Below are 27,387 nucleotides of genomic sequence, written 5' to 3' on the forward strand. Positions count from 1 at the left end.
TAATTTCATTTTCACAAGTCTTTCTACGGACACAACATAGGTTTTATGTAACTTCGCTTGAATAAACATAAATTTTTATAAACATATGCCTTACAAGATTATTATTATTTTTGATTCCGCTGGAAATCGAACCCAGAATCCCTGGGGGAAGGGTACTTTAGCCCATAAATTAAAAATTAAAGACCAGCGAAATGAGGGACAAAAATTAAAGAGCAGTTCCTACGAAGGACAGTCCACGCAATTTTTTGTAAAGTCATCACCGCACTTTAGACTGGTATTTCCGGCGAGATCGCCGTTCCGTCAATATCTCCGTCGCCAAAACATCCCCATTTTAACGGCGGAGCATTTTTGTAGTGGTGGGCATCTTTGTCGCTAATGCATATCACTGTACATAGTGAGGGATTATGGGTTTATTTAGGAGACTATCTGGATTTCTAGGGTTTTCTAGAGATGAAGGTAATATAGCACCATCTTCAGTCGATGCAGCTCAACCTCAAAATGTTCCCCGCAGAGGTTTCAGTGTCCCTATTCAAGTCCCCGTTGAGAGACCACAATTCGGCCCTATTATTGTTCCTTGTAGTTTACTCGATGGTGGCGTTCAGGTAAATAAACGTTAGATAATATACCTACATGGTAATTTTACTTTGATTTTGTTTATAGTCTGCACTTAGCATTTCTATTTTGGTTCAAAATGAGTATCGACTTACGTTATTAAGAAGGAATTAATTATCTTCTTTCAAATTTACCCCTATTTAGATAAGTGAAGTTTTATGTAATCAAGAAACTATATTAACTAGGTAGTACTTAAGGGGTTTTTGATGCACAAATTGAGTTCAATCAAGTAATTAACAGATCTAGGACTCAATCGAAGAATCTGTTTAGCAGTTGAGGGATTAAGAACCCGAGAATTAGCCAAAATGAGAAGAAATTGATTAGAGAGAGAAAAGGGTAATTTGTATTATCATAGATGATTCAATTCTACACTTTACAGTGTATTTATGGAACTAATCATGACTTAGCAACTAACTAACTGAATTACAATCAATTATACTTGTAACTAACTCGTGGAACTTTGGGACAACTCAACTAACTTCTGGAAATGAGCGGTTAACTAACTCTTGCCATATCAGCTGTATATCACGCGTATATCAAGTATATCGAACCAACTAACTTCTGGAAATGAATTAATGAACGCTTAACTAACACTTGCCACCTCAACTTGCCACATCAGCTGTATATCACGCGTATATCCAGTATATCGAGCCATATACTTGCATCAGTTTTGTTAAAGGCTAAGTGGGCACTTAATTTGAAATGGAGGGTGTAGTTCTTATGTAACAGACCACTCTATCCAAATTTTAGAATACCTTTGAATTGCGGAAAATGAATTACTGTTATCTGTAACTATAATATCTCGAAAAGATATGCTCGATAACCATCATTAGTTTTGTGATTATGCAATGCACCTGAATAGTTTGTTATGTTTGTTACTGATTGAAGTACACAATTAGAGAAGGGGGCTTTTTTGGTTTAAATTTCTTCTAGAGGTTAGGTCTGGACTGTATTTTGAGCAGTTAGTGGTTTGGTTGTTGATTGAAGCTATACTTGAAAATTTGCATGCATTAGAATACTTGTCTGTTCTAAGCAATCCCGGTTCCGGATAATTTCTCCTAATAATGGCACTTATAACTTAGTTCTTCTAAAGTTTATTTGTATATATATGTAGATTTCACTTTACTTAAGATTAAAGATAGGGGCTGGGCAGGGAAGACTTATTTACTAGACAGCGAGTGAGCTGCAGGCACCTACTCCTAGAAAAATGGAAAGTAACTAGTAGAACTTGAACTTGAAGAAGCAATGTATCTGCACAGGTACAGGGTTGTCCGGATTCTTGTTAAACTCCAATCAGACCAAACTCACTAATGTAATAAATTCCATTTGGTGGAAGGTGCAAGGTGGTCGAAATTTGTGTAAAAGGGAGGTGCAAATATTGGTGCCAGACTGCTAGGAAAGAGATAGAGTAGCATGTCAGAGGGGAAGTGGCTTCTGTAAATTTGACGATTGGCAGGATCTCAAATACTATATTAACTAGCTATCATTGATGTTTGCTCCAGTTCGGTATCCATCCCTCGCAAAAGTTTCTCCAGCCTAGCTCTCTCAATGTCACTGAAAGCTCCCCTATTTGCTTCCCATCCAAATTGTTGAAATAAGATGGAAGTGGCTTCACTTGGCAGAAAGTTGTGTGTGTAATGCAGTGCTTTGAGGTAGGCTAGTTCAACATTTAGAGTATTTTGCCAGGGAAACAACCTTCTTTTGCCTCTACACAATACTTATAAAAAGTTGCATCTAAAAGTAGCTCCATGAAAGGGGAAAGGAAGGCAGTCAATGTTGTTACCTTGCATCATTGTATAGACCAATGCAGCATGAGAACACACCTTACATTTCCTATCCCAAGTGTTCTAATTTTTCCCGGAAAAAGGGAAAAATCTTGAAAGTCTCATGTTTGTATAAAGAAAGCTTGGCTCATACTAATGAAAGGGCTCAAAGCATGAGTTGAAGAAAATTAATTGAGAGTGGGTACTTGAACATACTTAATGTATCCTCAGTTGCGCACAATGCACAGACGATTAACTAAATAAACTTGTTATTCGCAATTCCCTCTTCAGGCCAGTTAATGAAATTCCTTTGAGGTCCTTCTTAGGCCAGTTAATGGAATTATTTCATGGAGACGTTCAACTATACATTAAGTTGACTATGAGTAAACAAGTATTTAGCCTATTACCTAAACGCCTAAGCTTTTTCAATTTAGTTTTTGACGTTTGCTTGTTGATTATCTGGAAAGAGGCTGCTTCAACTTGGTGTTTGAATTATCTCTGGGTTTATGAAGAATTTGCGTTAACTATTTGGCTATTTGCTAATGCAAGTTTTACTTGGTGGTTGGTTTAGTATTTGAGGACATGCCATGTATTCCCATGTGAGACCTAGATACAAGGGATTACTAGCGAATTAGGATATGGTTTGCTAGCCTAGACTTGAGGGCTTTTGAGCTGGGGTAATTTAGTTGCTGAAAGTTTCATTGGAGAAAGTTTGCTGGAGCTTCACTTCTGTCTGGCATATAGAGATCAGTTCTTCTGTATAGAGATCAGTTCTTCTGTCTGCAAGAAAGCAACTGGTCTTGATATAGGGCTAGGAATTGAAGAGTTTTGTCTCTACAGCCTGTAATGAGTCTACTTGTTTTTGTTGAGGATTCTTGAGAATAACGAAAAAGAGGAGCATCTGACTAGTGAGAAGGCAAGATTCTGTCAATGCCACCTTAACTTGTTCGTAAGACTTCTTTGTTACTCTTACCACTATTTTTTTGACTTCTCAACTTCCTGTCAATGAAACTCGTTTTGCTTAAATCTATGGTAAGCGACAGAATAAAATCTTTAGAAGGGGCACTCATGCAGAAGCTCCTGAAATTTGGAGGAGAGCAGCTCCCCCCTTTCCTTCTTTGGATTTGTGAAATACATATTTCTTTGTTATTAACACACTTAATTCGCTCACGCACATGACCACAGACCACGTAAAAGGTCCTCTGTTTGCTTAAACCTTTGCAATATGTAGCTTTTAGGCAATTTAAAGTGTGAAGAACACTACAAAGGCATCAATTAGGGGAGTATTTCTACTCTTAGAGTTTAGAGCCAGGCGCTGGCTTTAACTGAACAGATGTTTGATGGTTATGTAGGATCACCGTTTCGATTTACTTTTTCCAAGATCACATCTTTGCGATGAGACCAACTGACAATGTAGTTGAAGGTTTGGCTTTAAACCAGAATGCCTTCTTTATTGATTCATTGTATTCATGCATCTCTGAGGACTTCTTATTGAATCTCAATTCCTATGTATACAACTTGTCGGTGTCTAAAATATAAGAAAGAGAAAAGCAGTGGTCCAGCAATCGATTTTTTAGGTCAGGCATGATGTTGAGGTTATCTAGAAGCAGCGGATCCAAAATTTTAATTTTATGGGTTCAAGATTTCTGTTTCAACCGCCCTGTGCCCCTGTCTGAATTATGGGTTCATAGCTTAATTTTTTCAATAATTTTAGTGAATTTTATACTGAAAATCCAGATTTAGGATAAAAGCTAAACTGTTGGATACGCCCCTGTCTAGAAGAGATTTCTTCTTTATTGTTAGTTCCTCGTTGCTGGTAGAAGACCTCATCCTATGCTCATTTCTGTTGGTCGTGGACTTTTAGGCGGTTAAGCTCTGCTTCTTATTGGTTTTTTGGTACTGCATACAGATTGCACCCCTTGGTGGTGTGGTAATAACTTGTTTATTTGTCGTGAAAAACTCATCAAACTTCTCTGTTAATTTGCAATCATCTGCAGTAAGGATGTATGGCTCTTCAGTGGTGGCTTTTTTCGATTTACAGTTTCCTTGACCTAGAAAAATTTGTTTGTTTATATAATATTAACATTGATTTCCTGTTATTGGGTGGAATCTTCCCTCTTTGTGCCCTTGTTGTTCTGAAATGAGGATATTTGTTATTTTCAAGGCACATCTCTAATCATCATGTTTATCTCTGGGCCACAGGGATTGAGATGGTACGCCAAGCGTCTTAGGATAGATGAAGATGGAGATGTTGCTGATGAGTTTCTCGATGAGATCCTTCGTGATACACCTTCAAGCACAGAAGATCACCACAGGCAATATCCCAAGTTCGAACTGAAGTATAGTACAAAACCTGCAAAGGTAACCAGCCAGGCACTCTCAGCTGCTGGTAAAATTCAACATCGAGTGGAACGTCAAGGCAGATTGGAGTGGATTTGAAGACCTACAGTGGCTTGTTGATCATATTTGGGGTTGAGATTTGACTAAATTACTACTGGGCAGGTACATTATTTTGCTCCATTCCCAAGGACTAAGGTTTATTGTGTGAACGCAGTGATATTATTTGGGCATTCGATGTTATCTTGTGTCTGTTCTGTTAGAAATGACCTGATGCCAGGATGCGAGGTTTCATTCATAAAGCAGCATAATTGTAAGAAAAACTACCATTGTATACATGATATTGAACTGTCAAAATGTTAGGTTTCCATAGTTATTAGTTGTCGAATCTATTGAAAAATATAGTCAGGACGATGACTTCACCGCATTTGGATGAGCACTCCTGCAAACTTTTATCTGCCTGTTTTAGTTTTGCATAAAGAAAGCAAACTGTAACCATAGACTGTAGCGAAATAATGTTTTCAAGTAACATTTTGACTGGTTTTAAAAATAATCTTAACATTTTGTCACACGACTTCATTTTCTTGTAAAATCTATAAGCATATAATGAGCAGAGAAGTAAATATAGGCTCGTGAGGATAGAGCAGACTCGTTTTTAGAGGACTGTGTCATGCAGAAGAGAGAGCAGCCACAGTTACATTTAGCTTGGAGTTGTAAAGCAGACTGTTTTGGAGGGAAAGAATGAAACTCATTTCATCTGTTCATCCAAATGGGCTGAAAACTTCTTTCCGGGAGGACATTTGGGTGGAGCAAGGTTCTCTAAAACAGTTATTCCCTGATCTTTATCTGTTAAACCAACAAAAGGAGGCTACACTGGGTGAGGTCTGGACAAATCAAGGGTGGGATCTAAGTTTCAGAAGATTATTCAATGACTGATTATTCAATGACTGGGAAATTGTGAGGGTCATAGAATTTTACGACATCCTAGAACAATTTAAAGGTCCCTCAGAAGCTGTAGATTGTTTAGTTTGGCAAGGCACATGGAAAGTTCACATTTTTTAGTTTGGCAAGGCACATGGAAAGTTCACAGTAAAAGGGGGCCTAGAAGGAATTCAGTAGTCCTATCAACCATTCTGATAGATGGCCTTGGAAGTTAATCTGGAAAGCATCCCTTTGAAGGTAGTATGTATTGTCTGGCTTTTGGCACAACAAGCAGTGTCAACACATGAAAACCTTTGCAAAAGCGGTTTTCATCTTTGTTCAAGATGTTACTTGTGCGGGGAAGAGGGGGAGACAATCATCTTTTCCTGCATTGCAAGATTACTGTTCAGTTATGGAGACTATTTATAAACTTGAAAGGAATGTGTTGGGTGATGCCAGGGAGAATTGTTCATGCTTTGGAGATATGGGATAGCTACAGCAGCCTCTCTAGTCAGAGGGAGAGATGGAAAACTATCCCTGCTTGTATCTGGTGGGCAGTGTGGAAAGAAAGGAACCAGAGATGTTTTGAAGACAACTACATCTCTATTCAGAAGCTGAAAATGAATTGTTTGTTGGTGTTCTATTTTTGGTGTAAACAGGAATACATGGAAGATCTAGATTCCTTTATGGATGTTTTAAAGTTTTTTGATGTAGGACTAGAAGATCTAAAAAAAAGTTAATCACCCGAAAAAAGGACTTTTGGGGTCCTGTTCTCTTTGAGATGATTGATTAAGAGGTTGTGAGTTTGAAGATGGAGAACTTTTACCAGGAAATGTCCTCTTTATTGTGCTTAACTGGAAAGAGTGTTGTTAGGCAGTTATGCTGAAAGAAGAGTTAAGCACGGCATCTATTAACCACAACTTGCTTCAATTCCTGAACCTTTCATTGCGTTCAGAAATAGCAAAAGGATACTAGAAGAAGGAAATATGTGCATAGGCAAAGGGCTAAAAGGTCTGTGCTCCCTGATCATTGTTGTCCAGATTTCAAGTATATGAATTCTCTTTTAGAGCAACTTCCAAGTGTTAATAACTGAATTTTAAACTTAGTATTTGTACATATCTAGTTAACTTATTAATACGGATTCGGATTCGGCTGATTCTGATACTGTTTGAGTTAAAATTAGTACTAAGAGTTAAAATTAGTACTAGGTCAAATTACTGGGTTTAGCTGATCCGGTCCAAGCGCACCAGGCTGGAATGACGAGACAAAGTACAAGAAGAAAGCACCACAGGTCTCCGTGGAAGTTGGTATAAAGAGCTTTAGTTATGCATCAAATGGTTACTTTATCCAATCTTGAAAAGAAATCATTCTAAGATAAAATTTGACGTCTTCTGTAGTGTTCATGATCGCTCATCATCGATCATGCATATAACTGCTAACTATCGCTCTCTCAATTAATATATCCTTTTATTTCACAACTTTTGAGTGACCAAACATCTACATTTCTTTCCCCACACGACTATGGACAAAGTTCCCTTACATGTTGCTAAAAACACAAACTAAGAAATCTTATTCAAAACATAACTAGTAAATCACACCAATTAATTACCACTATATATTAATTAAAAAGTCTTGGGGTGGCCATGATGGTGACCTCCAAGAGGGTTGGTAGCAGCATCTGGAATGGCAGTGTAAGGAGCAGATCCATGGTGGCCTCCAATTGCACGCCCCATATGATGATGAGCATGCTTCCCTTCCAACTTCTCCCCAGCATTTCCAGCCTTCGATTCATGAAGCTCCATTTTAGCCTCTGCTTCTTTTGCTTTCCTTCTTTCTTCTGCCATGTCCTTCTCTTCCTTTGTCCTTGCTCCCGCCTTCTCGGCCTGCAACACTTATACACCATATATTAATCCCTCAAACTTGTTTATCTCTTTAAAAAAGAACGTCACTTTCAATACTTAGTAACTCTTGACCCCCATCATCTTACAATTTGTTTGTATGTCACTTTGTATATTTAGTAATTCTATACCCCCATCATCTTACCTGGCATAAGATGACAATATTCAAATGACGTCCATTACCCACATCTGTAATTTAAACCAAGATTTGAAAATCTTCTTTATTTTTCTAAACTCCATACCACAAACTAAGACAAACAATTAATTGAAACGGAGAGAACAGCAAACTAAATACCACTACAAAAAAGATAGAAATTAGCAACAGGCAACTTCTGTACGTTGTTGTTATTTAAAGACAAGGTCTTTTGCTAATTTTATTCGTTAATTCTATTAAGCGATGAATTTTATAGCTAATTCTTATTCCTAATTCTTATTCTTTTTAATGGTATGAAGCTACAAATAAACGAAAAGAGTAATAGTACTAGTATACAAACATTGAAAATATATATAGTACTAGAATTGAGACCTTTTCTTCAGTTTTTGCTTTGAAGATGTCAACATGTTCCTTTGCTGCTGAAGCTGCATTGCTTACTTTCTCCTTTACCGAATGCATCTCTTCTTATGTCTGAGATAAAGACTACTAAAGTGTGTTTTTGAGCTTGAAGCTCTTATCTTTTGCAATAAGTTTAATTAAGGTGTAGGGGTCTATAAACAGAAGATAAATTAAAGGCAGCTATGTATATCCATGAGAACTGCCACGTGGCCACCATGCAACCACCAACTTCCAGTTTGATGCCACGCCTACCTAACAGATCACGGTTCCTTAGCGGTCTGATCACTATTTCCCTCTCTCTTTTCTGCATATAAATTCCTATACTTTATGGATAGGAGAATTAAATCTTAATATCTCATAATTGGCACTAAACGACTAACTGAAATAGAAATACTTTCTTGGTCCCGGAATTACTATTGTTTTAGCTTATTTCACGGTTATAAAAAAATAAAAAGTAAGATAGTATAGTTTATTAGGTTACTTTTATTGTTTCTTATGAATTAAGCACTATTAATAAGAAATAGTTTTTTAATATAAGAATATAGTTGGATATAAATAGAGTATTATCTTTTGGCTTAAATTTCTAAAGTGGCACTACCTCTGTTTCAATTTAAGTGTTTTACTTTCCTTTTTAGTCTGTCCCAAAAAGAATGTCTTTTTTTATATTTAATAAATAATTCGAGCATCCTGCATAACAAGTTTATAACCACAAGATTCAAAAGACAGTTTAATATATTATACACATCTTTAGTTTAAGACTAAAAATTTAAAAGTTTCTTGTTATTTCTTAAACTGTATGCCTAGTTAAACTAAAACACTTAAATTGTGATGGAGGGAGTGCTATCTATTTTGGGACAATTTTTCCCCCCAAAATGACATTTATTTTGAGACGAATGGAGCACTATAATAGAAGAAAATAACAATTAATTGTTTACTTCTCCATCATACTCCATCTGGATAAAAAAAAAATGTCCACTTAGCCTTTTGTACACCCTTTAAGAAAATATTAACTCTTACAAAAAAATAGGTAATGTGACTAAACTGCCCTAATTAAATAGGTATTGAGATTTGATCACATAATACTTACTAGGGGTAAATCCGAAAAAATAAGATTAATTATTTCTTAATTTGATAAGTAAACTCTCTTTTTGACCAAAAAAAAAAAAAAAAAAAAAGGCTAAATGGACAGTCGTTTTGATTCGGAGGGAGTATCTATGGGTCATTTGCACGATTGCCCTTCAAAGGCACTGGTCTTTAATTTTTGCCCCTCAAATTGTTGGTCTTTAATTTTTCTTGTACTTATCTTGGAGGTTACGGGTTGAATCTCGGCTCGAAAAAAAAAAAAAATTATAAGGCAGCGGTTTGTAGCAAAATTAAGCCTATTCGGGCAAAATTAGGCCGTAAGGAAAACCTCTGCCTCAAAGCTTAACTTTTCGGCCAAAGTTAGGCTTTATTCGAAGACGAAGTTAGAAACATTCGGGTAGAAGTTACCTGCATGGAATAGAGGAACTTCTTCAATAAGCTTAAGGCCAACTTCTATAAATCAACTTTTTTCCGAATAAACCTCACACTTGCCTAACTTTGTTACAAACTTTTGCCTTGTGAATTTTTTTTTAATACTATTTGACTGAAAGGTAGTTCGAATCCAAATTCTATAAATTTTAGGCGAAGGGCAAAAATTAAAGATTAGTGCGTTAAAAGAACATTCCGCACAAAAAAATGGTATCTATCGTCAAATTCCACACAATCCAGCTTTCGATACAAATATTTCGGTAAATACGAAGCTACAGTAATAAATTCTTGTGGATAAATAGGCTGAGTTACCCAAAATATCCCCCACACGGTGGGTAACGTTAAGCAACCATATTGTATAAGTCAACCACGACGCCTGCTCTTCCCAAAGCTGCAGTTCCGTTCCACCGTTCAGACACAAAAACAACATCATTCTAGTAGCCGTTTGCAGCTATGGATAACAATCAACTACACGTCCTCTTCCTTCCTTACTTTGCCACTGGTCATATCATCCCATTAGTTAACACTGCCAGGCTATTCGCCTATCACGGTGTCCATGTCACCATCCTCACTACCCACCACAACGCCATCCTATTCCAATCTTCCATTGACAATATCTGTATCGAGACTCTTAGGTTCCCTTCCACTGAAGTTGGCTTGCCTGAAGGAATCGAGAACTACAGTACTGTCTCTTCACCTGAAATGTCTGCCAAAGTATTTTATGCCATTTTTCTTCTTCAAAAACCAATGGAAGACAAAATTCGTGAAATCCGTCCTGATTGTATCTTTTCTGATATGTACTTCCCTTGGACTGTCGATATTGCTCAAGAACTCAAGATCCCAAGGCTCTTGTTCAACCAGTCCAGCTATATGTACAACTCCATTCTACACAATCTTAAGCTTTACAAACCTCACAAGCAAATTAGTAGTAGTAGTACTAATTTCTTAGTTCCTGGTTTACCAGATAAGATGGAGTTCAAGCTATCTCAACTTACAGAGGATCTAAGAAAGCCTGAGGATGAGAGGAATCTTTATGATGAATTGGTCGATCAAGTCCGAGATTCTGAAGAACGAAGCTATGGCATGGTTCACGACACTTTTTACGAGCTAGAACCTGCCTACGCTGACTACTATCAAAAGACAAAGAAAATGGCCAAATGTTGGCATATTGGTCCCATCTCTCATTTTGCTTCCAAATTAATCCGAAGAAAAGAACTAATTAATGACGCTGATGAAAATAACTCATGTGCTGTTGTAGATTGGTTGAATGAGCAGAGGCATAAATCGGTACTCTATGTCTCTTTCGGGAGCACGGTTAGATTTCCAGACGTTCAACTCACTGAAATCGCGAAAGCTCTAGAGGGTTCGAGTGTTCCTTTCATTTGGGTAGTGAGGAAGGACCAATCAGCACAAACCACGTGGTTGCCGGATGGTTTTGATGGAAGGAAAAAGGGTTTGATTATTAGAGGGTGGGTGCCGCAGCTGACCATCTTGGAACATTCAGCCATTAGGGGATTCATGACTCACTGTGGTTGGAATTCAGTACTCGAAGCCATTGTGGCAGGCGTGCCATTGCTGACATGGCCAGTGTTTGCAGACCAATTCTACAACGAGAAGCTCGTGGAGGTTGTGGGGTTGGGAGTCAAAGTTGGGGCGGAAGTATGTAACCTGCAAGGTACTGCAATCTTGAGTCCTGTAATCGGGAGTGAGAAGATTAAAAAAGCAATAGAGCAATTAATGAGCGATTCAGAGGAAAGTCAGAAAATCAGGGAGAAAGCAATGGATATGAGTAAGATGGCTAAAAATGCAACTGAAGAAGGTGGTTCTTCATGGAACAATCTCACGGTGCTCATTGACGATATCAAGAATTTTGCTTCTTCCTCATCGACTTAACAGATTTAATAGTATTGCAGTAGAAGAAGGTAATTGCTGGTTCCTCTTAATTTTAGTCTTTTTCATGGATTTTTCAGGCTAAGATTGTCGATCACTTTGTTGTTACATTAAAACCTGAAGAAGTTGTTTAAGCATTACCTCAGAATGAATGAAAGTTATTATTGTGCTTGTCAATGCATTTTTCTTCAATATAGAAAGGAGAACCACAAATAGAGTTACACAATACCCTCACAAAGAGGGGATTCCATTTTAACGTGCAAATGATCATTTAATATAAAGACTGATGAGTTACAATTAGTGCAAGTTATGACTTATCATGTGTTTGCTTATTGCTACAGAGGAAAACCATTTTAAATCTCCCGTGACAAGAAGGCTGATATGATTTTGACCAACAAATTAAATCCATAAACTACTCCTCCATACAAGCATGATAGTTAACTTCACACGATCCCAAATATATTCCAAAAGATTTGCTCTGACGTTAATTAATGTGACATATTTCATTTAGTTTTATATGGCATTTGTTGGAAGATGAAGGTTAAATAAACATTAAACAAATTCAATCTAATAAGTAGTTAATTGCTTGGGACCTCATTAATGCCGTGCTACAGAGACCATTAATGCTACATCTCACGTCTGAAAATCATTTCTAGCGAATAAGCTACCCAAAACATACGCTCGACACGGCTCGAGTACATATATTTGCTTTCACTAGTGAATAATTATACTAGAAGAGTACGATCCAAATTCATTTTCTTCTTAATACAGATTATTACCTGACCTTCATGAGTGACCCATATGTTGGTGAAAATATAAAAATTAATGTTGAAAAATAAAAAAAATATTCATGGTGTGGATATCTCTCCTTCATATGAGTGATCCATACACCATATCCTTAACTATTTAACCGCCATGCCCCAAATTTTAAAGCCAAGAAGGCATCTACCCCCACCTGGTTAGATGAACGTCAGACTTCAAGCCCAACGAAGAGTACCCCTCTAGCTCTAATATGGGCTCTACTTGCGCAATTTCCATGGCTTATTTATGCATGAATAGTGCTATGTTACTCGCTTAGTACCATAGAAATACCTCTTAACGTTGATAAGCCACTACAAATTGAACTAGGCCTCACTTGGCAAAATGCATTGACAAACACAATGGTAACTTAAAATTCTTTGTTGTGACGTTGTGCTTCAAAAAACTTCTTCAAATTTTAGTCTAGCAATAAGAGTGATCAACAACCTTGGAAAATTATGAAAGAGATTAAAATTAAGAGGAATCAACTAGCACCTTCTTCTACTACAATATTTAAGTTGTTAAAGCCATACTCGACGTTGATGATGGAGTAAGTAAAATTCTTGATAACGTCAATGAGCGCTGTAAGATTGTTCCATGAAGATCCACCTTCATTGATTGCATTTTAAGCCATCTTACTCATATCCATTGCTTTCTCCCTAATTTTCCGACTTCCTTCCGCATCATTCATTAATCGCTCTATTGCTTCTTTGATCTTTTCACTCCCTAATACAGGGCTCAAGACCTCAACACCTCCCGAGTTACATACTTCCTGCCCCACTTTGACTCCCAATCCCACAACCTCCACAAGCTTCTCGTTGTAGAATTGCTCTGCGAACACTGGCCACGTCCGCAATGACACGCCTGCCACAATGGCTTCGAGTACTGAATTCCAACCACAGTGAGTCATGAATCCCTTAATGGTTAAACGTTCCAAGATGATCAGCTGTGGCGCCCACCCTCTAATAATCAAACCCTTTTTCCTTCCATCAAAACCATCCTGCAACCACGTGGTTTGTGCTGATTGGTCCTTCCTCACTACCCAAATGAAAGGAACACTCAAACCCGCTAGAGCTTTCGTGATTTCAGTGAGTTGGCCCTATCTAACTGTGCTCCCGAAAGGGACATAGAGTACCGATTTATGCCTCTGCTCATTCAACCAAACTACAACGGCACATGAGTTATTGTCGTCGGCATCGCTAGTTAGTTCTTGGTAATTGTTTCCTACCCTGTGGGGACATTTGGGAAACTCAGGCTATTGATGTCATGTAGCATTGTGCTCTACCGACGGTCCATCAGGCCTGAAACCTATGGAGGTCAACATATTCATCCTCTATGCATATGAATTGAGCCATAAAAGAATGGATGATGCGGTAGTTCTAACTCTGATAGGGAAGATAATAGCCTCTTCAAGAAGCCAATACTTGCACCTATTAAGACTTAATTCTACCTCTTCAAGAAGCCAATACTTGCACCTATTAAGACTTAATTCTACACTAAGTAAATAACAGTACAGCACATACTTATAAAACAACATAAATTGATATTCCTTTTTCTATTTACTTATGTCGACCTTGAACTTAAGTTTTGGTTTTTGATGTGTTGCCATGATCAGATACTATTATAGTGTTGGTAATTGGTCAGGATCACTTTTTGAATTGTATTTCTATCGTGCTAGAATTGATGTTCTTATCTAGTGCTGATCTTTTTAGGGGCCTTAATTTGAGTTAGCACTCCTAACTTTATGGACCATTAAGATGCTAGAATATCTAATCCAATTTTCCACCCCTAAACATAAGCTCTTAATAGAGAATCATAAGATGCGTCCTTTGCAACATGCTTTACAGATTTTACACTAATAGAAGCAGAGGGTTGCGTCTGTTCACTGGTGGCTTTGCTTGACGCATATGAATATCTCAAACTCTAGTGTTTTAAAGACTATTCTAGCTCAGAATTCATCTTTTTCTGTTTTATAACTGAGAAATTCCTGAGTGCTAGTTGTACATATTCGTAACTCGGTAGATATTGAGCAAGTCCAGCCACCCTTCTTTACTTAAATACCAGTATTTTGCTAGATTCGAATCCGTGACATATTTTACCATTTCGCTTTGATGAAGCAAACTTGTTTAGAGAGAAATTGAGATTGTAAGGATCGACATGTTTGATCCATTGATGGTTTGTTAGTTTAACTTTACTAGTGTTTCTTTGTAATGTTTTCTTCTCTTCTTATTGTTTTGGGATGAGGCTGACTCGTGAATAATGAGGAAAGAAAAAGAAGAATAAGGAAAGGATCTTAGTAAAATTGAAACTCTGCGTCTAAATTATGGATGAGTTGATTTCTCAGATAGTCACTCATTATAGTTATTATCTCAAAATCATATTTCTACTTGATTCCTATTTCCTTCAACAAATAAAGTAAAAAAGTAACAGATAATAACTAGTTGTTGATAAACCATATGGAAGTCGAACGTAAAGCTATGAGAATTCAAAAGAAACAGAAACACTAAATTCCTCTGAATTTCGCCAGAGTGGGAAAATGGGTAAAATTTAGGCCAAACCCATCGATAGACACCTGGGTCGTCCGGTTCTTTCACTTGAACACCTCAACTAAATATACCTGAGGTAGGGTCCGACTGTGCCATTTAGACACTTTTCGCTGAATCAGCCAAATTTACAAAGTGTGTGCAATACACTGACGTGGCAAGTGACGAATAAAATGAGGACATGTGTCTTTTTTTTAATTAAAAAAAACTATTTTAAAATATTTAATAACAAATTAAAAGTAATACTCTAAAAAAGAAAAGAAAAAAACTTGATGTACACCCAATCAGAAAGAGACACATTATTAACAAAAAGAAAAAGAAAAAAAGGACACATTAAAAATTCTGAAATGAATAATTCTTCATGGTGTTCTTCACCATCTTCATGTTGTTCTTGTTACAACCACAATTTTAATCCAAATTTTCAAGAGAAACTCCTCCAAATTTGTTATAACTTCAATTAAAGATTCTCCATGAAGATCCAAAGACAATCCACCATTAATATCTCAAAATTTTCATCAAATCAATTAACTCATTTTAAACCTTCAAGCTTTCTAAAGACTCCATTAATGACAATTTTTTTTTTTTAATCTTTTTACGAATTTTATTTTTCTTTTGTTTATTAAATTGATTTATCCAAAGAAAAATCATCTTTCTTGTCCTGTAAACGCTTAGGGAGAGAGAGGGTGGTGGCGGTCTTATTTTTTTTCCGGTGAACAAGATAGCAATGGTGAAAGGTTTGTTAAATGGAGAAGAAAGAGAAAAAAAAAATAGAAGAAGAAAAGGAAATAAAAAGAATTTTAAAAAATAATAATCTGTTTTTTGGGCTCTACACGCGCCAGTTTGGTGTGGAAATCACGCAATTGCCAAGTCAGCGAAAAATGTCTGAATGGCACAGTTGGACACTACCTCAGGTGTTTAAATGAAATAAGATTTAGTTAAGGTGTTCAAGTGAAAGAACCGAACGACCACAGATGTCTATCGATGAATTTGACTTAAAACTTAATAGCAATAAATGCATTACTGCATTTTGCCGCTGAATGGATTATTTCTCAGTTGGTTTCTATTATCTCTTTTTCTGTCTTTCGAGGAAGGGAAGGGAAAGTGCAGAGGCACATAAATAGATAGACTAGAGGTAAAGACAGATTTTAAAGAATTTATTATTAGAATTCGTTAAATAGTAAGATAATTTGGAAGTCTTATATAATTGAAAAGTTTAATTTAATATTAGAACAGTGCAGATTTTACAAACCATATTTTATTCATTATAATAAATACGTTAGAAGAATTATTAAAAATAAGGGGGTAAGCGTAATATTGTAAACCACAAAAAAGTTAGTATTATGAAGCGACATTTAAATGAGCCTTTTGAAATTATCCCTTTAAAAAAAAGAACAAACCATGAATTTATATTCGCATGAGAGGGAAGATATTGATTACTTTTTATAATATTAATTGTCAATTTATAATCATTAAATATATTCTTAAATAGCCTAATAGTAATAAATTAAAATTTAATATTTCTTATATGGACCTATATTTATCACATATTAAGATACACTGTATTAATTATTAAAAATTATTTATTTTAAAATTAAAATTTCTACTATATAATATAATTATATTTGTGCAATCAAAAGCGTAAAGGAAAGACTGGTTTGTGCACCAAGCGGCATTCGTATGTCGGGGTTCGGGGAAAGATACACCACAAGAGCGTATTGTTCACAGTGTACACTGTGTAATCAAAGCATGACACATGAAATTATATTATAATTACATTATTATGCTAATTATTAAATAGTGTATAATTAACCATAATAATTACTACATCAAATCCAAATAAAAGGTGTCCATCCGAACGCGCCCTTAAATAAATACTCAGAAGTAAATTAACGACTGATACCGTTATCCGGTTATACCCTGAAACACAAACAACACAAGCTCTGAATGGATCTTCAATCTCCTTGCTGCATTTCCCTTCACCGTAAACCTTCTCTTTTCCCTCAACTCAATTCCGTTAACTTCCCTTTGAATTCCCTCAAATGCCGCCGTAAAACTGCCGTTGCCGTCACGGGACAAAACGGTAGCAGCAGTTATTCTCCCTCAGTTCCCACACACAAAGTCACTGTTATCGACCGTCAACGTGACGTCGTTCATGAATTCCTCGTTCCCGAGGTATTAGTAATTCCATTATTGTTTTCCCATTTTCTGTTTAAAATTTGTGTTGTATACGCATAACCATGTTAAATTTACTATGATGAAGTAAAATTGAGGTTACCCACAAGGTGGCTCAGTTGGTTGAGCATGGGGCTTCCATAATGGAGGTCTCAGGTTCGAAACCCCCTGCCTATGACAGTAGGGGATTTGCCTTTTGGGTCGAGCTCGTCGCACGGGGCTTGCCTAGTGTGGGTTATCTCTCTTGTGTGGTTTGCGGGCTATTGCACAGGAGCGGGGTTTATCCTGTACGCACCCGAACAGTAGCAGCTGTGGTTCCCTTGTCACAAAAAAAAAAAAAAAAACATTTAAATTGACCATGGGTAACTGATAAACCTGATGTTAAGGACACGTGTCATGCACTTATTGCTTTGGTGGAAGCAGCCATATCGGTTAATTATTTTGTGTATATGGAAAAGTTTATGAAGAATTTATTTGGAATGCAGGACCAATATATACTGCATACAGCAGAGGATCAGAACATTACGCTACCATTCGCTTGCAGGCATGGTAATTGATTCACATACAATAAGTTGCAAAACATTTTTTTTCTCTTATTTATATGTTAGTCTATTTGTTCTTTTACATTTTAAGCTGCTCTTTTGTGATCTAGTTGGCCATATCTAGGAAAGAATTACATTGAGATCATATCATGAACCCCTTGTGTCATCCTCTAACCTAAACTAATTGGTATCAACCATCGTGATCTGAGCCTGTATTCTCCTCATAAATTTGACGGAGTGATGCCTACCATCAGATCTCTTACATGTCTGAAGAAAGAAGGATTAAAGATAAGATCAGTTGTTTAGTCGAGGAGATAGGGAGATGAGCATGGAAGCTACAGTAACGCTCCAAGTTGTGGCCAAATACTTGCAAAAAGAGATAACTAACAATGAATTGGGACTGATCTATATAGGTGGAGCAGGCGGGACGGACAGTTACAGCTGTGTAACTGATTTTGGGACTGCGTGTGTGATTCACGCGCCGTCTAAGTATCAACTAACTTCCTGACAGCTAACTACAAGCTAAGCAATTAACTAATTTCGACCAGCTAATTACTCAACTAATTATCCTGCTAATTCATTTTACAGAATAGGAAGAATTACATTGAGATCATATCATTTCCTAACCTAAAGATGTGAATGATAATATATTCTTCTTGTTTTGCTAAAGAGGATCGATATACTTGCACTGAAAGTATGTTTGGCTCTTGGGCTTCGTAAACAGTTTAGCATAATGTTAAGTGTGTGAAGCCATACTGACCCAGAAGGAAATTAAAATAAAATATGTCAAGTCATATATTTGTAAAGTTTGTGATCATGCCTGCTGTCATAGAGGCTGCTAGACTAGAGAAGTTAAGCTGCGCAGCCCCCCTCGATAGGCATTTGTCAGGTAGATGACACAACGTTCTGGCTTATCAGCAGCCTAATTTTTGGTAGGAAAGATATTATTGGATTATAGATTTCCACCACCTCTTCACTTGTATATATCAGGGTTTTTGCACACTTTAACACATTAATGAAGCTGTTATCTCTCTCAGAACTTTGAGTTAAAGAGAGGCCTTAATTTTCACTAAGGAGCACAATGCTCTTTCTTTGTTGTTTGTTTTAACCTTAAGGTTCTGTTTCTTTGTTTTTCACAAAATGCACCTTCTCTTTGATCTACTTCAAACATGTCTGGCTTTGTCCTTTGGCTGTTTTTCTTTAACTTTTAACCAGTAGCCTCTTCATCAGATTTTCTCCATCTGAAGGTTCTGTTATATATCACACTTCTCTAATTTAATAATCCAATATGTTGAAGGATGTTGCACAAGCTGTGCTGTTCGTGTAAAATCTGGGCAACTTAGACAACCCGAGGCATTAGGGATATCTGCAGAGTTGAAGTCCAAGGTATTTTAAATCATGTTATGCTTCTGTAGATGCATTTTTTGGCTTTTATTGTTTGACTATTGACTCTTGGTAGCTTTAATTGTTTCTTCTTTGTTAGACCTCTAAATGCATTTTCCTCTTTTTTATGCTCATATATATGATACTCCCTCCGTCCCGATTTAAGTGTCTTAGTTTGACTGGGCACGGAGTTTAAGAAACAAAGAGAGACTTTTGAATCTTGTGATCTTAAATTAAAGATGTTTGTAGTCCTTTTAAATCTTGTGGTCTTAAATTTGCCATGTACTGGAAAACTTACTAAATATAGAAAGATGCATTCTTTTTGGAACAGACCAAAAAGGAAAGTAAGACACTTAAAATTGGGGGGGGGGGGGGGGGGAAGGCGGGAAGGCGGGTTGCAGGATAACTTATCAAAAAAAGATAATCATATGTATGATATGACCAGGGATTTCTTGGTCTCAAACTGATGAAGCATGCAAACTTCGTAATATATTGGTCCACAAAACAATGTCGAGATGTTGTTCCAAAAGGTTTCGGAATGTTTAAAATTCCTAGTCACGTCATATATGTGACGTGAGTAGGAATTTTGGTCTTGATACTGATGAAGCATGCAAACATCGTCTGTATGTTATTTGTCCACAAAACAATCATTATATGTTGGTTCCAAAAGGTTTTGGAAGATGGAATTTATAAACTCTCAGCTCAAGCTAGCGATTATGAGGGTGTTTGGATAAAGCTTATAAGCACTTTTTGGCTTATCGACACGTCAAACACCAGAACTTCTTTTACTCCAAAATCATCCAAAAGCCATCAGTTAGGTTTTTCAGCTTATACGCACTTTTGATTTGCCCAAGTCTTTACTATTTTATCCTTAAATAATTTTTCGTGATTCCTAAAATACACTTCTCGAAACAAAATCCTCACATCCATCTCAATTATAGTTTTTCCATTCATCCTTTCTTTTTATGTATAAATATTTTTAAATATTGAGGGCATTTTAATGGAAAAATTGGTAATCAGCACTTTTTTACCTAACACCAACTGTTTATTAACATACTCGATACTTTTATCCAAACACACTTAAAAAGTGCTTTTTTGGTTGTTAGCTTCTCAAAATAAATAAAAAATAAAAGAAACAAAAAAAAACCTTAAAAGTGCTTTTCAACTTGATAATTTTAATCATCCAACCCGGGCGGGCTTTGTATTCCACTTTGTATAAGTGATAACGACAAGACGGCTCAAAAACTGTTTGACCACTTTGTTAGTTATCTCTCTTTGCAAGTATTTGGCCACAACTTGGAGCGTTACTGTAGCTTCCATGCTCATCTCCCTATCTCCTCGACTAAACAACTGATCTTATCTTTAATCCTTCTTTCTTCAGACATGTAAGAGATCTGATGGTAGGCATCACTCTGTCAAATTTATGAGGAGAATACAGGCTCAGATCACGATGGTTGATACCAATTAGTTTAGGTTAGAGGATGACACAAGGGGTTCATGATATGATCTCAATGTAATTCTTTCCTATTTTGTTGTTGAATTAGCAAAATAATTAGTTGAGTAATTAGCTGGTCAAATTAGTTAATTGCTTAGCTGTCAGGAAATTCGTTGGAATTAGTTAGCAGGCGCGTGGGGTTAGTTAGCAGGCCCGTGAGTCACACACACAGTCCCAATTTCAGTTACTCAACTGTAACTGATTTCCCCCCCTTGCTCCATCTATATAGATCAGTTCCCATTCATTGTATGATTCATGTTTTCACATCTATGAAATAAGAATTCCTTTCTCTATCTCTTTTCTAATTCCATTACTCAATTGAATTCGAGTGCATCTGTTCAAGAAGGGATCAATTCCCATCTTTAGGATCATTCATTTCTTTCCAAAACTGTCTTAAATTTCCAGTTCACATCATTGGTATCGGAGCAGTGATCGTCTGACCTGTGAAATGGGAGACCACAACACTCGTATGCAAGAAATTACAAAGAGAATTTGGCACTCTCAAGGGACCGATGGAAGGAGTTGTCACTTCTGTTGCAGAAATGCAGCAAGCTGTTGATGCTAAAGTAGCACAAGCAATCGAGGAAATCAAGAGGCTGTTAATAGGGAATTTGAACCCTGTAAATGCCCCAATTCAAGTTGACCTAGAGGAGAATGGAGTGCATAATGAAGTTGGGAATCGTGCAAATAGGAGGTACTCACAATAGCTTTGAAGCTTAAACTGGCACTCACATCTGCACCTGTACTTGCACTTCCTGACTTCTCTAAGGATTTTACAGTTGAGACTGATGCATGAGGTCATGGTATTGGCGCTGTACTAGCCCAAAATCATAAACCTATTGCCTTCTTTAGCAAGGGTCTGTCTGTCAAGAATATGGCAATTTCTGTTTATGAAAGGGAGTTGTTGGCATTGGTCACTGCTGTTCAAAGATAGAGACCATACTTGCTTGGTAAGCATTTGGTTATCAAGACTGACCACCATAGCCTCAAATACTTACTTGCTATTGCCTTCTTTAGCAAGGGTCTGTCTGTCAAGAATATGGCAATTTCTGTTTATGAAAGGGAGTTGTTGGCATTGGTCACTGCTGTTCAAAGATAGAGACCATACTTGCTTGGTAAGCATTTGGTTATCAAGACTGACCACCATAGCCTCAAATACTTACTTGCTATTGCCTTCTTTAGCAAGGGTCTGTCTGTCAAGAATATGGCAATTTCTGTTTATGAAAGGGAGTTGTTGGCATTGGTCACTGCTGTTCAAAGATAGAGACCATACTTGCTTGGTAAGCATTTGGTTATCAAGACTGACCACCATAGCCTCAAATACTTACTTGAGCAGAGAATATCCACACCAAGTCAACAGAAATGGTTGATTAAGGTTCTTAGTTACGACTATTCTATCATGTATAAGAAGGGCAATGAGAATGTTGCTGCAGACGCCCTGTCAAGACAGGCTGAAGTGGTTCAACTGTACAGTAGCTCAGGTGTGCAATTTCCTCTAATTGATGAAGTCAAACAATCCTGGTCTCATGATCCTAAACTCCAGAAGTTAGTCCAAGATATTCAGTCAAATGCACCTCACAAACCTTACTACCAGTTCACTGCTGGTGTGCTAAGTAGGAAAGGAAAGATGATGGTTGGGTCTGATGTCAACTTGAGGAAGAAGCTGTTAATGCATTTCCATGCTAGCTCTACTGGGGTCATTCTGGTATTTCTGCAACGTTGCGTAGACTCAAACATGAGTTTTATTGGAAGAAGATGAAGCAGGATATGTACACATTTATGAGAGAATGTGACACTTGTCAAAGATGCAAAGGGGAGAATGTCCCATATCCTGGTTTGCTACGACCTCTACCCAACCCTGAGAGAGTTTGGCAAGATATCTCAATGGATTTCATAGAAGGACTTCCAAAAGTTGCTGGTAAGGAAGCCGTTTATGTGGTAGTGGACAGGCTAAGTAAGGCAGCTCATTTCTTGGCCCTTAAACAGCCATATACTGCACTGATGTCGCACAACTATTCATGGATGGTGTGTTCAAATTACATGGTATGCCTAAGACCATTGTTTCAGACAGGGATCCTATTTTTGTCTGGAAGGAGTTATTAGGATTACAGAAAGTTTCCTTACTTACATCTAGTGCTTATCATCCCCAAACTGATGGGCAAATTGAGGTTGTGAATAGATGCTTAGAGTGCTATTTAAGGTGCATGACTTTTGAGAAACCAAAGGAATGGCCTAATTGGTTGGGCCTTGCTGAATGGTGGTACAACACTTCTCATCATTCCTCTATTAACATGACTCCCTATGAGGCTGTTTATGGTCAAAAACCACCTCCCTTGCTGCCATATCTACCTTTTGATCTCAGTTGGAAGTGGTTGATAGTAGTTTACAAGCAAGAGAAACTACTTTCAGGAAGCTGAAGTTTCACTTAGCTCAGGCTCAAAACAGGATGATGGTGCAAGCTGCCAAACACAGAACTGAGAGGTCTTTTGCTGTTGGTGATTGGGTCTTTGTTAAGTTGCATCCTTATAGACAACTCTCTTTCAAAGATCACTCATTTCAGAAGCTGTCTTCTAAATTCTATGGTCCTTTCCAAGTTACTGCTAAGGTGGGTTCTGTAGCTTACACCTTAGCATTGTCTAGTGGTTCAAAAATTCACCCAACTTTCCATGTCTCACAGTTGAAACAGAGATTGGGATCTCATATTGCTTCCACCACTCTACCGGAAGTTCATTCAGATTCCGGTCATATCTTAGTAGCTTCTGAAGCTATTCTTGACAGGAGACAAGCTCAGAGAAGAGGCAAAGCAATCACACAAGTCTTGGTTAAATGGTTGAATTCTGCTCCTGAAGATAGCACATGGGAAGAACTGCAGGATTTTTCCAGGAAATTTCCTCATTTTAATCCTTGAGGACAAGGATGCTTGAAGGGAGGAGGGAGGGTGTTGATATGATCTCAATGTAATTCTTTCCTATTTTTGTTGTTGAATTAGCAGAATAATTAGTTGAGTAATTAGCTGGTCAAATTAGTTAATTGCTTACTGATACGCTCAAATTACACCTAAATTACGGCGTAAGGCGGTTGGTGTCAAATATAGTAACCGAACTAGGTTGGGGTCGAATCCCACAGGGAATAAGATGTGAAATAAATACTAATTATATATGTTACTAATCTCTAAAGACTTTAGGTCTATTCCGACTAGTGTAGAAAAAGGGTTTTGGTTTGTATTCGCTATTTTGAAGTATTTGGAAATTGTTTGGATTAAAAGAACCAAAGTTGTGTCCCCGCTGTGATTAGATGTTATGCTATGGGTATCAATATGATATATTTCTAATGGGTGGTGGTTTTGTATGCACTTAATCTCTAATGCACTTCCTAATATTTTTCAATAGTTAGAAAGTATTTCTTTTCATGATTTTCCCAACTATAGAAAAGTTGCAAGTACAACCGATTAAATATGCCAAGTAGAACTCATCTTATCCTTAAGTGAGTTCATTAAACGAGGGCTAGCGCCCCGAGTCCTTGTTATATTATTTCAACTCAAACCCTAGTTCATCTTTCCAAACAAAACTAGGGTTTGTGCATAAGTAAGTGTTTGCAACCACTAACAATGAATATGAGAAATAATAAAACACATCACAACCCATTATATATATATACAATGTTAACACCCACTGCATAACACCCATCATTTGGGTCCACAACTTTGATTAAAGAAACTACTCACACATGTTGGTCACAAAAGAAGTAAGCAATAATGGAGACATAAAGCTTACAAAGTGTAATAAAGATGGTGGGAATGGAATCTTTTTGTCTTCACTAAGCTCCAAAAGTGGTGTATTCAATGCTCATCCACCAATGGAAAAAGTGTTAAATGTTGGAGAAAAATCTGATGTGTACAAAAACCTAAAATGTTCTTTAAATAGGCTCCAAAAACGCACATCAGCAATTGGCAAAACTGCCCCTGGTGGCAGAATCGACGGACCGTCGATCAGTTCGACGGGCCGTCGATTCCTTCGTCTTTTAGTTCTTCAGTTTGATGGTCCATTCGACGGTGCCGTCGACCAGTTCGACGCTCCGTCGATTCTTCCGTCTTTCTCTCTTCTGGTGGACAAGTCTGTTTGACGAGACAAACGACGAAACGTCGATCCAGTCGACGCTTCGTCGATGGCTCCGTCCTTTGTCCTCTTCAACTTAGGCCATCACTGGAAAATTTAACTTATCGACGCTCCAAATGATCGACGGACCGTCGAATCTTCATTTCTGGGCAATTTTTCCTTTTTTCTTTGTTTTTGCTTTTGGGCCATCGCCTTCCTAAAACACAACAAAAACACATTAAAATGAACCAGACTTACTTGAGAACACCCAAAATCCATAGTAAAAAGGCGTCGAATGTGCCACAAATCCGCGGCACATCACTTACCTGTCAGGAAATTAGTTGGAGTTAGTTAGCAGGCGCATGAGTCACACGCACAGTCCCAATTTCAGTTACTCAACTGTAACTGATTTTCCCGCCTTGCTCCATCTATATTGGTCAGTTCCCATTCATTGTACGATTCATGTTTTCACATCTATGAAATAAGAATTCCTTTCTCTATCTCTTTTCTAATTCCATTGCTCAATTGAATTCGAATGCATATGTTCAAGAAGGGATCAATTCCCATCTTTAGGATCATTCATTTCTTTCCAAAACTGTCTTAAATTTCCAGTTCACATCAGTTCACAGAGGTCCTCCTTACTGATACCAAAAGAACTGGTTTTTGTTCTTGTACCTTGAACTAGATATAAGTAAACTGATGGTCTCTATTTTCCTGTCTTAGTCAGCCATTCTTTTCTTATATTAGTTTTCACCTTGATTAACCGAATATGCTTTAATTTATAGGGTTATGCACTTCTTTGCGTGGGATTTCCGACATCTGACCTTGAAGTTGAAACACAGGATGAAGATGAGGTAAGCAACAACTTTGAATTGCAAAAGTGTGACTCTAGGTGGCAATAAAGACCACAGCTTCTTAACCACCCTTAACTTGGTAGTGAATCAAAATGCTAGCGGTTTGCAAACTATTTGGTCTACTCGACACCCACTTTTCATGGATTCAGTTTGGAATATGGAGCATGGGTACGAAATTTCTGGCCACACAGTATCATACTTGTGTTTAGGCATCAATAATTGACACTCTTTGGATACTTACTGATGATGTCCCATTTTCTTAATATATTTTTGTCTTTTCAACTTCATGCCCTTCAGTTATGCAAACCAAAGGGCATCACCAAGGTTTTTCAGCTCCGGCACATGCCGAGTGCAAAAGGTTTTCTTTTGTATTATCAGCTATAATATTTCCATATCCATGCAGCTCACACACTACCACAAAGACGTTATGTATAATGCACATTCTTTGCTTTTCTAAATTTCTTCCTTTCTCATTTTCTATAAGAAACAATTACCCTTGCTTTCGTGGAACCATACCTGGTTCCTTTGATTAAGAAGATTTCTCGAAAAAGAAAACGAAGTGAAAGATTTTTCAAGTCAAGTCATGCAGACATATATAGAGAAATTGCTACTGTATTGGAAAGAGACTGGTTAAAATGGAGTTAATGAAATACCTGGACCCTTTTAGCCCAACCTACTTTTAGCCTATAAACAGCGGGTTCTTTTCCCTTATGAGTTTGTTGGTTTTATCTCATGCCATTCCTGCTCAGCCTGTGTATTTGTGACTCGTGCCTGGCCTAAAATCTATAGCTTTAATTTATGCACAAAAATTACTGTAGATTCAAAACTCGTTGCGAAACGCGAAATTCGACCAGGGAAATGGCAATACATTGGAGTTGTGGAGGAAGTGATGTTCAATTTTTATATTTTTTATAATACATTTATATGTTTATACTAATAAATCATTTAATTGCTTAAAATAAGCTGATGCCATGATGAGCAAATGGCAGAAAGATAGCTATGGCATGGCACAGGACAATTTTTTTCTTCTGAATGAATGGCTAGAAAGACAAAATTGAACTCTTAGAGGACTAGACAAGAAGCAGAAACATGTTTGTGACCCTGGTCCAACAGGACATGAAAGCAGTAAAATATTGAGTTCCAATAGGGCTAAGCAAAGCAGCAGAGACATGTTTTGGCCTTTCAATTTCTTTTATAGTGTATTGCTCCGACATTATTTCTTTGAGAGATGTGATGTTCAGATCAACTTGCAGCAAAATTTTCATATTTCGATGAATATAATAATCTTTGCAACTTCTTTTTCTGTGAAACACTGAAGTTATTAGTATTGCATTACAAGTACCCATATGGAAAATATATTTCCTCTTTGAACTTTAAAGAGATTTTAGCTTGAATTACCTGTAGTTTTTTCATGGAAACTTCACCTCAACAGAGAAATATACCAGTAGAACATGATATGCTTATAGTTTCGTAGTTGAAAAGATGCGGTTTACAGAAGTTACTGAAAGCAATTTTCAGAACTTTCCTCTGAACTTTTATCCAAATGAACAATCTTGTAATTTTGATCTATTATGCCGCCACGGAAACCTGACATCACGATATATTCAGGTATATTGGCTTCAATTTGGGAGATATTTTGCTCGAGGACCTATTGTAAGTCCTATGTTCCTGTAATTTCCTATTAATCTAGAAAAGCAGTTGAGAGGGGATACTGATGCAATTCAAGTTCCTAAAGGTTAACTTTTTTTTTTTTTTCCCTGTTGCAGGAGAGAGATGACTATGCATTGGAATTGGCTTTGGGAGATGAGTAACCTGTCAGGAGTTGATTAGAGGAGTCAATATGGAGTCAAAATCACTATGTATAATTTTCTTGCCTCTCTTGCTATATCTAGGTGTAATATGCTCTCCATGCCTTCTCCTTAATGGATTGGCTTTACTCGTGTACTACTAATTTATTGAATAAAAATTTATGTTCTCCATGTCAGATAGGTGCCTGCTTATTGACATCTTGTTATGCTCT

At 37.2% G+C, this 27,387-nt stretch overlaps 5 protein-coding genes, 1 long non-coding RNA gene and 1 pseudogene across 8 annotated transcripts; 5 read left to right on the forward strand and 2 right to left on the reverse strand.

Annotated features, from left to right (window-relative positions):
• Positions 1-193: 193 nt before the first annotated feature.
• Positions 194-5,139, forward strand: LOC132030213 (uncharacterized). Its single transcript, XM_059419738.1, has 2 exons — positions 194-602; positions 4,578-5,139. The coding sequence occupies exons 1-2, from the start codon at positions 405-407 to the stop codon at positions 4,812-4,814; spliced, it is 435 nt and encodes a 144-aa protein (XP_059275721.1). The 5' UTR covers positions 194-404; the 3' UTR covers positions 4,815-5,139.
• A 1,947-nt stretch (positions 5,140-7,086) lies between these two features.
• Positions 7,087-8,245, reverse strand: LOC132069378 (late embryogenesis abundant protein 6-like). The gene is made up of 2 exons (XM_059462738.1): positions 8,058-8,245; positions 7,087-7,516 (listed from the first exon to the last, which is right to left on the reverse strand). Exons 1-2 carry the CDS (start codon positions 8,142-8,144, stop codon positions 7,256-7,258), a joined length of 348 nt encoding a protein of 115 aa, XP_059318721.1. The 5' UTR covers positions 8,145-8,245; the 3' UTR covers positions 7,087-7,255.
• A 1,662-nt stretch (positions 8,246-9,907) lies between these two features.
• LOC132030214 (nuatigenin 3-beta-glucosyltransferase-like) lies at positions 9,908-11,663 on the forward strand. The gene has a single exon (XM_059419739.1). The coding sequence runs from the start codon at positions 10,050-10,052 to the stop codon at positions 11,487-11,489; it is 1,440 nt and encodes a 479-aa protein (XP_059275722.1). The 5' UTR covers positions 9,908-10,049; the 3' UTR covers positions 11,490-11,663.
• A 798-nt stretch (positions 11,664-12,461) lies between these two features.
• Positions 12,462-14,386, reverse strand: LOC132029466 (nuatigenin 3-beta-glucosyltransferase-like; annotated as a pseudogene).
• A 2,316-nt stretch (positions 14,387-16,702) lies between these two features.
• LOC132030215 (ferredoxin C 2, chloroplastic) lies at positions 16,703-27,351 on the forward strand. 3 transcript variants are annotated; one of them, XM_059419740.1, is made up of 6 exons: positions 16,707-16,999; positions 17,485-17,548; positions 18,839-18,927; positions 25,299-25,367; positions 26,976-27,020; positions 27,134-27,351. In XM_059419740.1, exons 1-6 carry the CDS (start codon positions 16,772-16,774, stop codon positions 27,176-27,178), a joined length of 540 nt encoding a protein of 179 aa, XP_059275723.1. In that variant the 5' UTR covers positions 16,707-16,771; the 3' UTR covers positions 27,179-27,351. The 3 variants fall into 3 exon arrangements, with proteins under 3 accessions (XP_059275725.1, XP_059275724.1, XP_059275723.1); XM_059419741.1 differs by lacking the exon at positions 25,299-25,367 and having other exon boundaries at positions 16,704-16,999; XM_059419742.1 differs by lacking the exons at positions 25,299-25,367; positions 26,976-27,020; positions 27,134-27,351 and adding an exon at positions 20,306-20,582 and having other exon boundaries at positions 16,703-16,999.
• LOC132069379 (uncharacterized) lies at positions 21,602-23,807 on the forward strand. Its single transcript, XM_059462739.1, has 2 exons — positions 21,602-23,024; positions 23,097-23,807. The coding sequence occupies exons 1-2, from the start codon at positions 22,866-22,868 to the stop codon at positions 23,325-23,327; spliced, it is 390 nt and encodes a 129-aa protein (XP_059318722.1). The 5' UTR covers positions 21,602-22,865; the 3' UTR covers positions 23,328-23,807.
• On the forward strand, positions 25,385-26,082 carry LOC132030216 (uncharacterized). Its single transcript, XR_009408007.1, has 2 exons — positions 25,385-25,535; positions 25,665-26,082. It is a non-coding gene; the product is annotated as an uncharacterized LOC132030216 (long non-coding RNA).
• Positions 27,352-27,387: the final 36 nt, after the last annotated feature.

This window comes from Lycium ferocissimum, chromosome 9, assembly GCF_029784015.1.
Source record: "Lycium ferocissimum isolate CSIRO_LF1 chromosome 9, AGI_CSIRO_Lferr_CH_V1, whole genome shotgun sequence".
Lineage (NCBI taxonomy): Eukaryota > Viridiplantae > Streptophyta > Magnoliopsida > Solanales > Solanaceae > Lycium > Lycium ferocissimum.

Bases quoted from the DNA above. Each gene is read 5' to 3' on its own strand.
- LOC132030213 (XM_059419738.1), top strand. From the start codon at position 405: ATGGGTTTATTTAGGAGACTATCTGGATTTCTAGGGTTTTCTAGAGAT. The intron at 603-4,577 runs GTAAATAAACGT...TCTGGGCCACAG, and splicing joins TACTCGATGGTGGCGTTCAG to GGATTGAGATGGTACGCCAA.
- LOC132069378 (XM_059462738.1), bottom strand. From the start codon at position 8,144: ATGCATTCGGTAAAGGAGAAAGTAAGCAATGCAGCTTCAGCAGCAAAG. The intron at 7,517-8,057 runs GTCTCAATTCTA...TAAGTGTTGCAG, and splicing joins AAGCAAAAACTGAAGAAAAG to GCCGAGAAGGCGGGAGCAAG.
- LOC132030214 (XM_059419739.1), top strand. From the start codon at position 10,050: ATGGATAACAATCAACTACACGTCCTCTTCCTTCCTTACTTTGCCACT.
- LOC132030215 (XM_059419740.1), top strand. From the start codon at position 16,772: ATGGATCTTCAATCTCCTTGCTGCATTTCCCTTCACCGTAAACCTTCT. The intron at 17,000-17,484 runs GTATTAGTAATT...TTTGGAATGCAG, and splicing joins ATGAATTCCTCGTTCCCGAG to GACCAATATATACTGCATAC. The intron at 17,549-18,838 runs GTAATTGATTCA...AATATGTTGAAG, and splicing joins ACCATTCGCTTGCAGGCATG to GATGTTGCACAAGCTGTGCT.
- LOC132069379 (XM_059462739.1), top strand. From the start codon at position 22,866: ATGATGGTGCAAGCTGCCAAACACAGAACTGAGAGGTCTTTTGCTGTT. The intron at 23,025-23,096 runs GTGGGTTCTGTA...CATGTCTCACAG, and splicing joins CTTTCCAAGTTACTGCTAAG to TTGAAACAGAGATTGGGATC.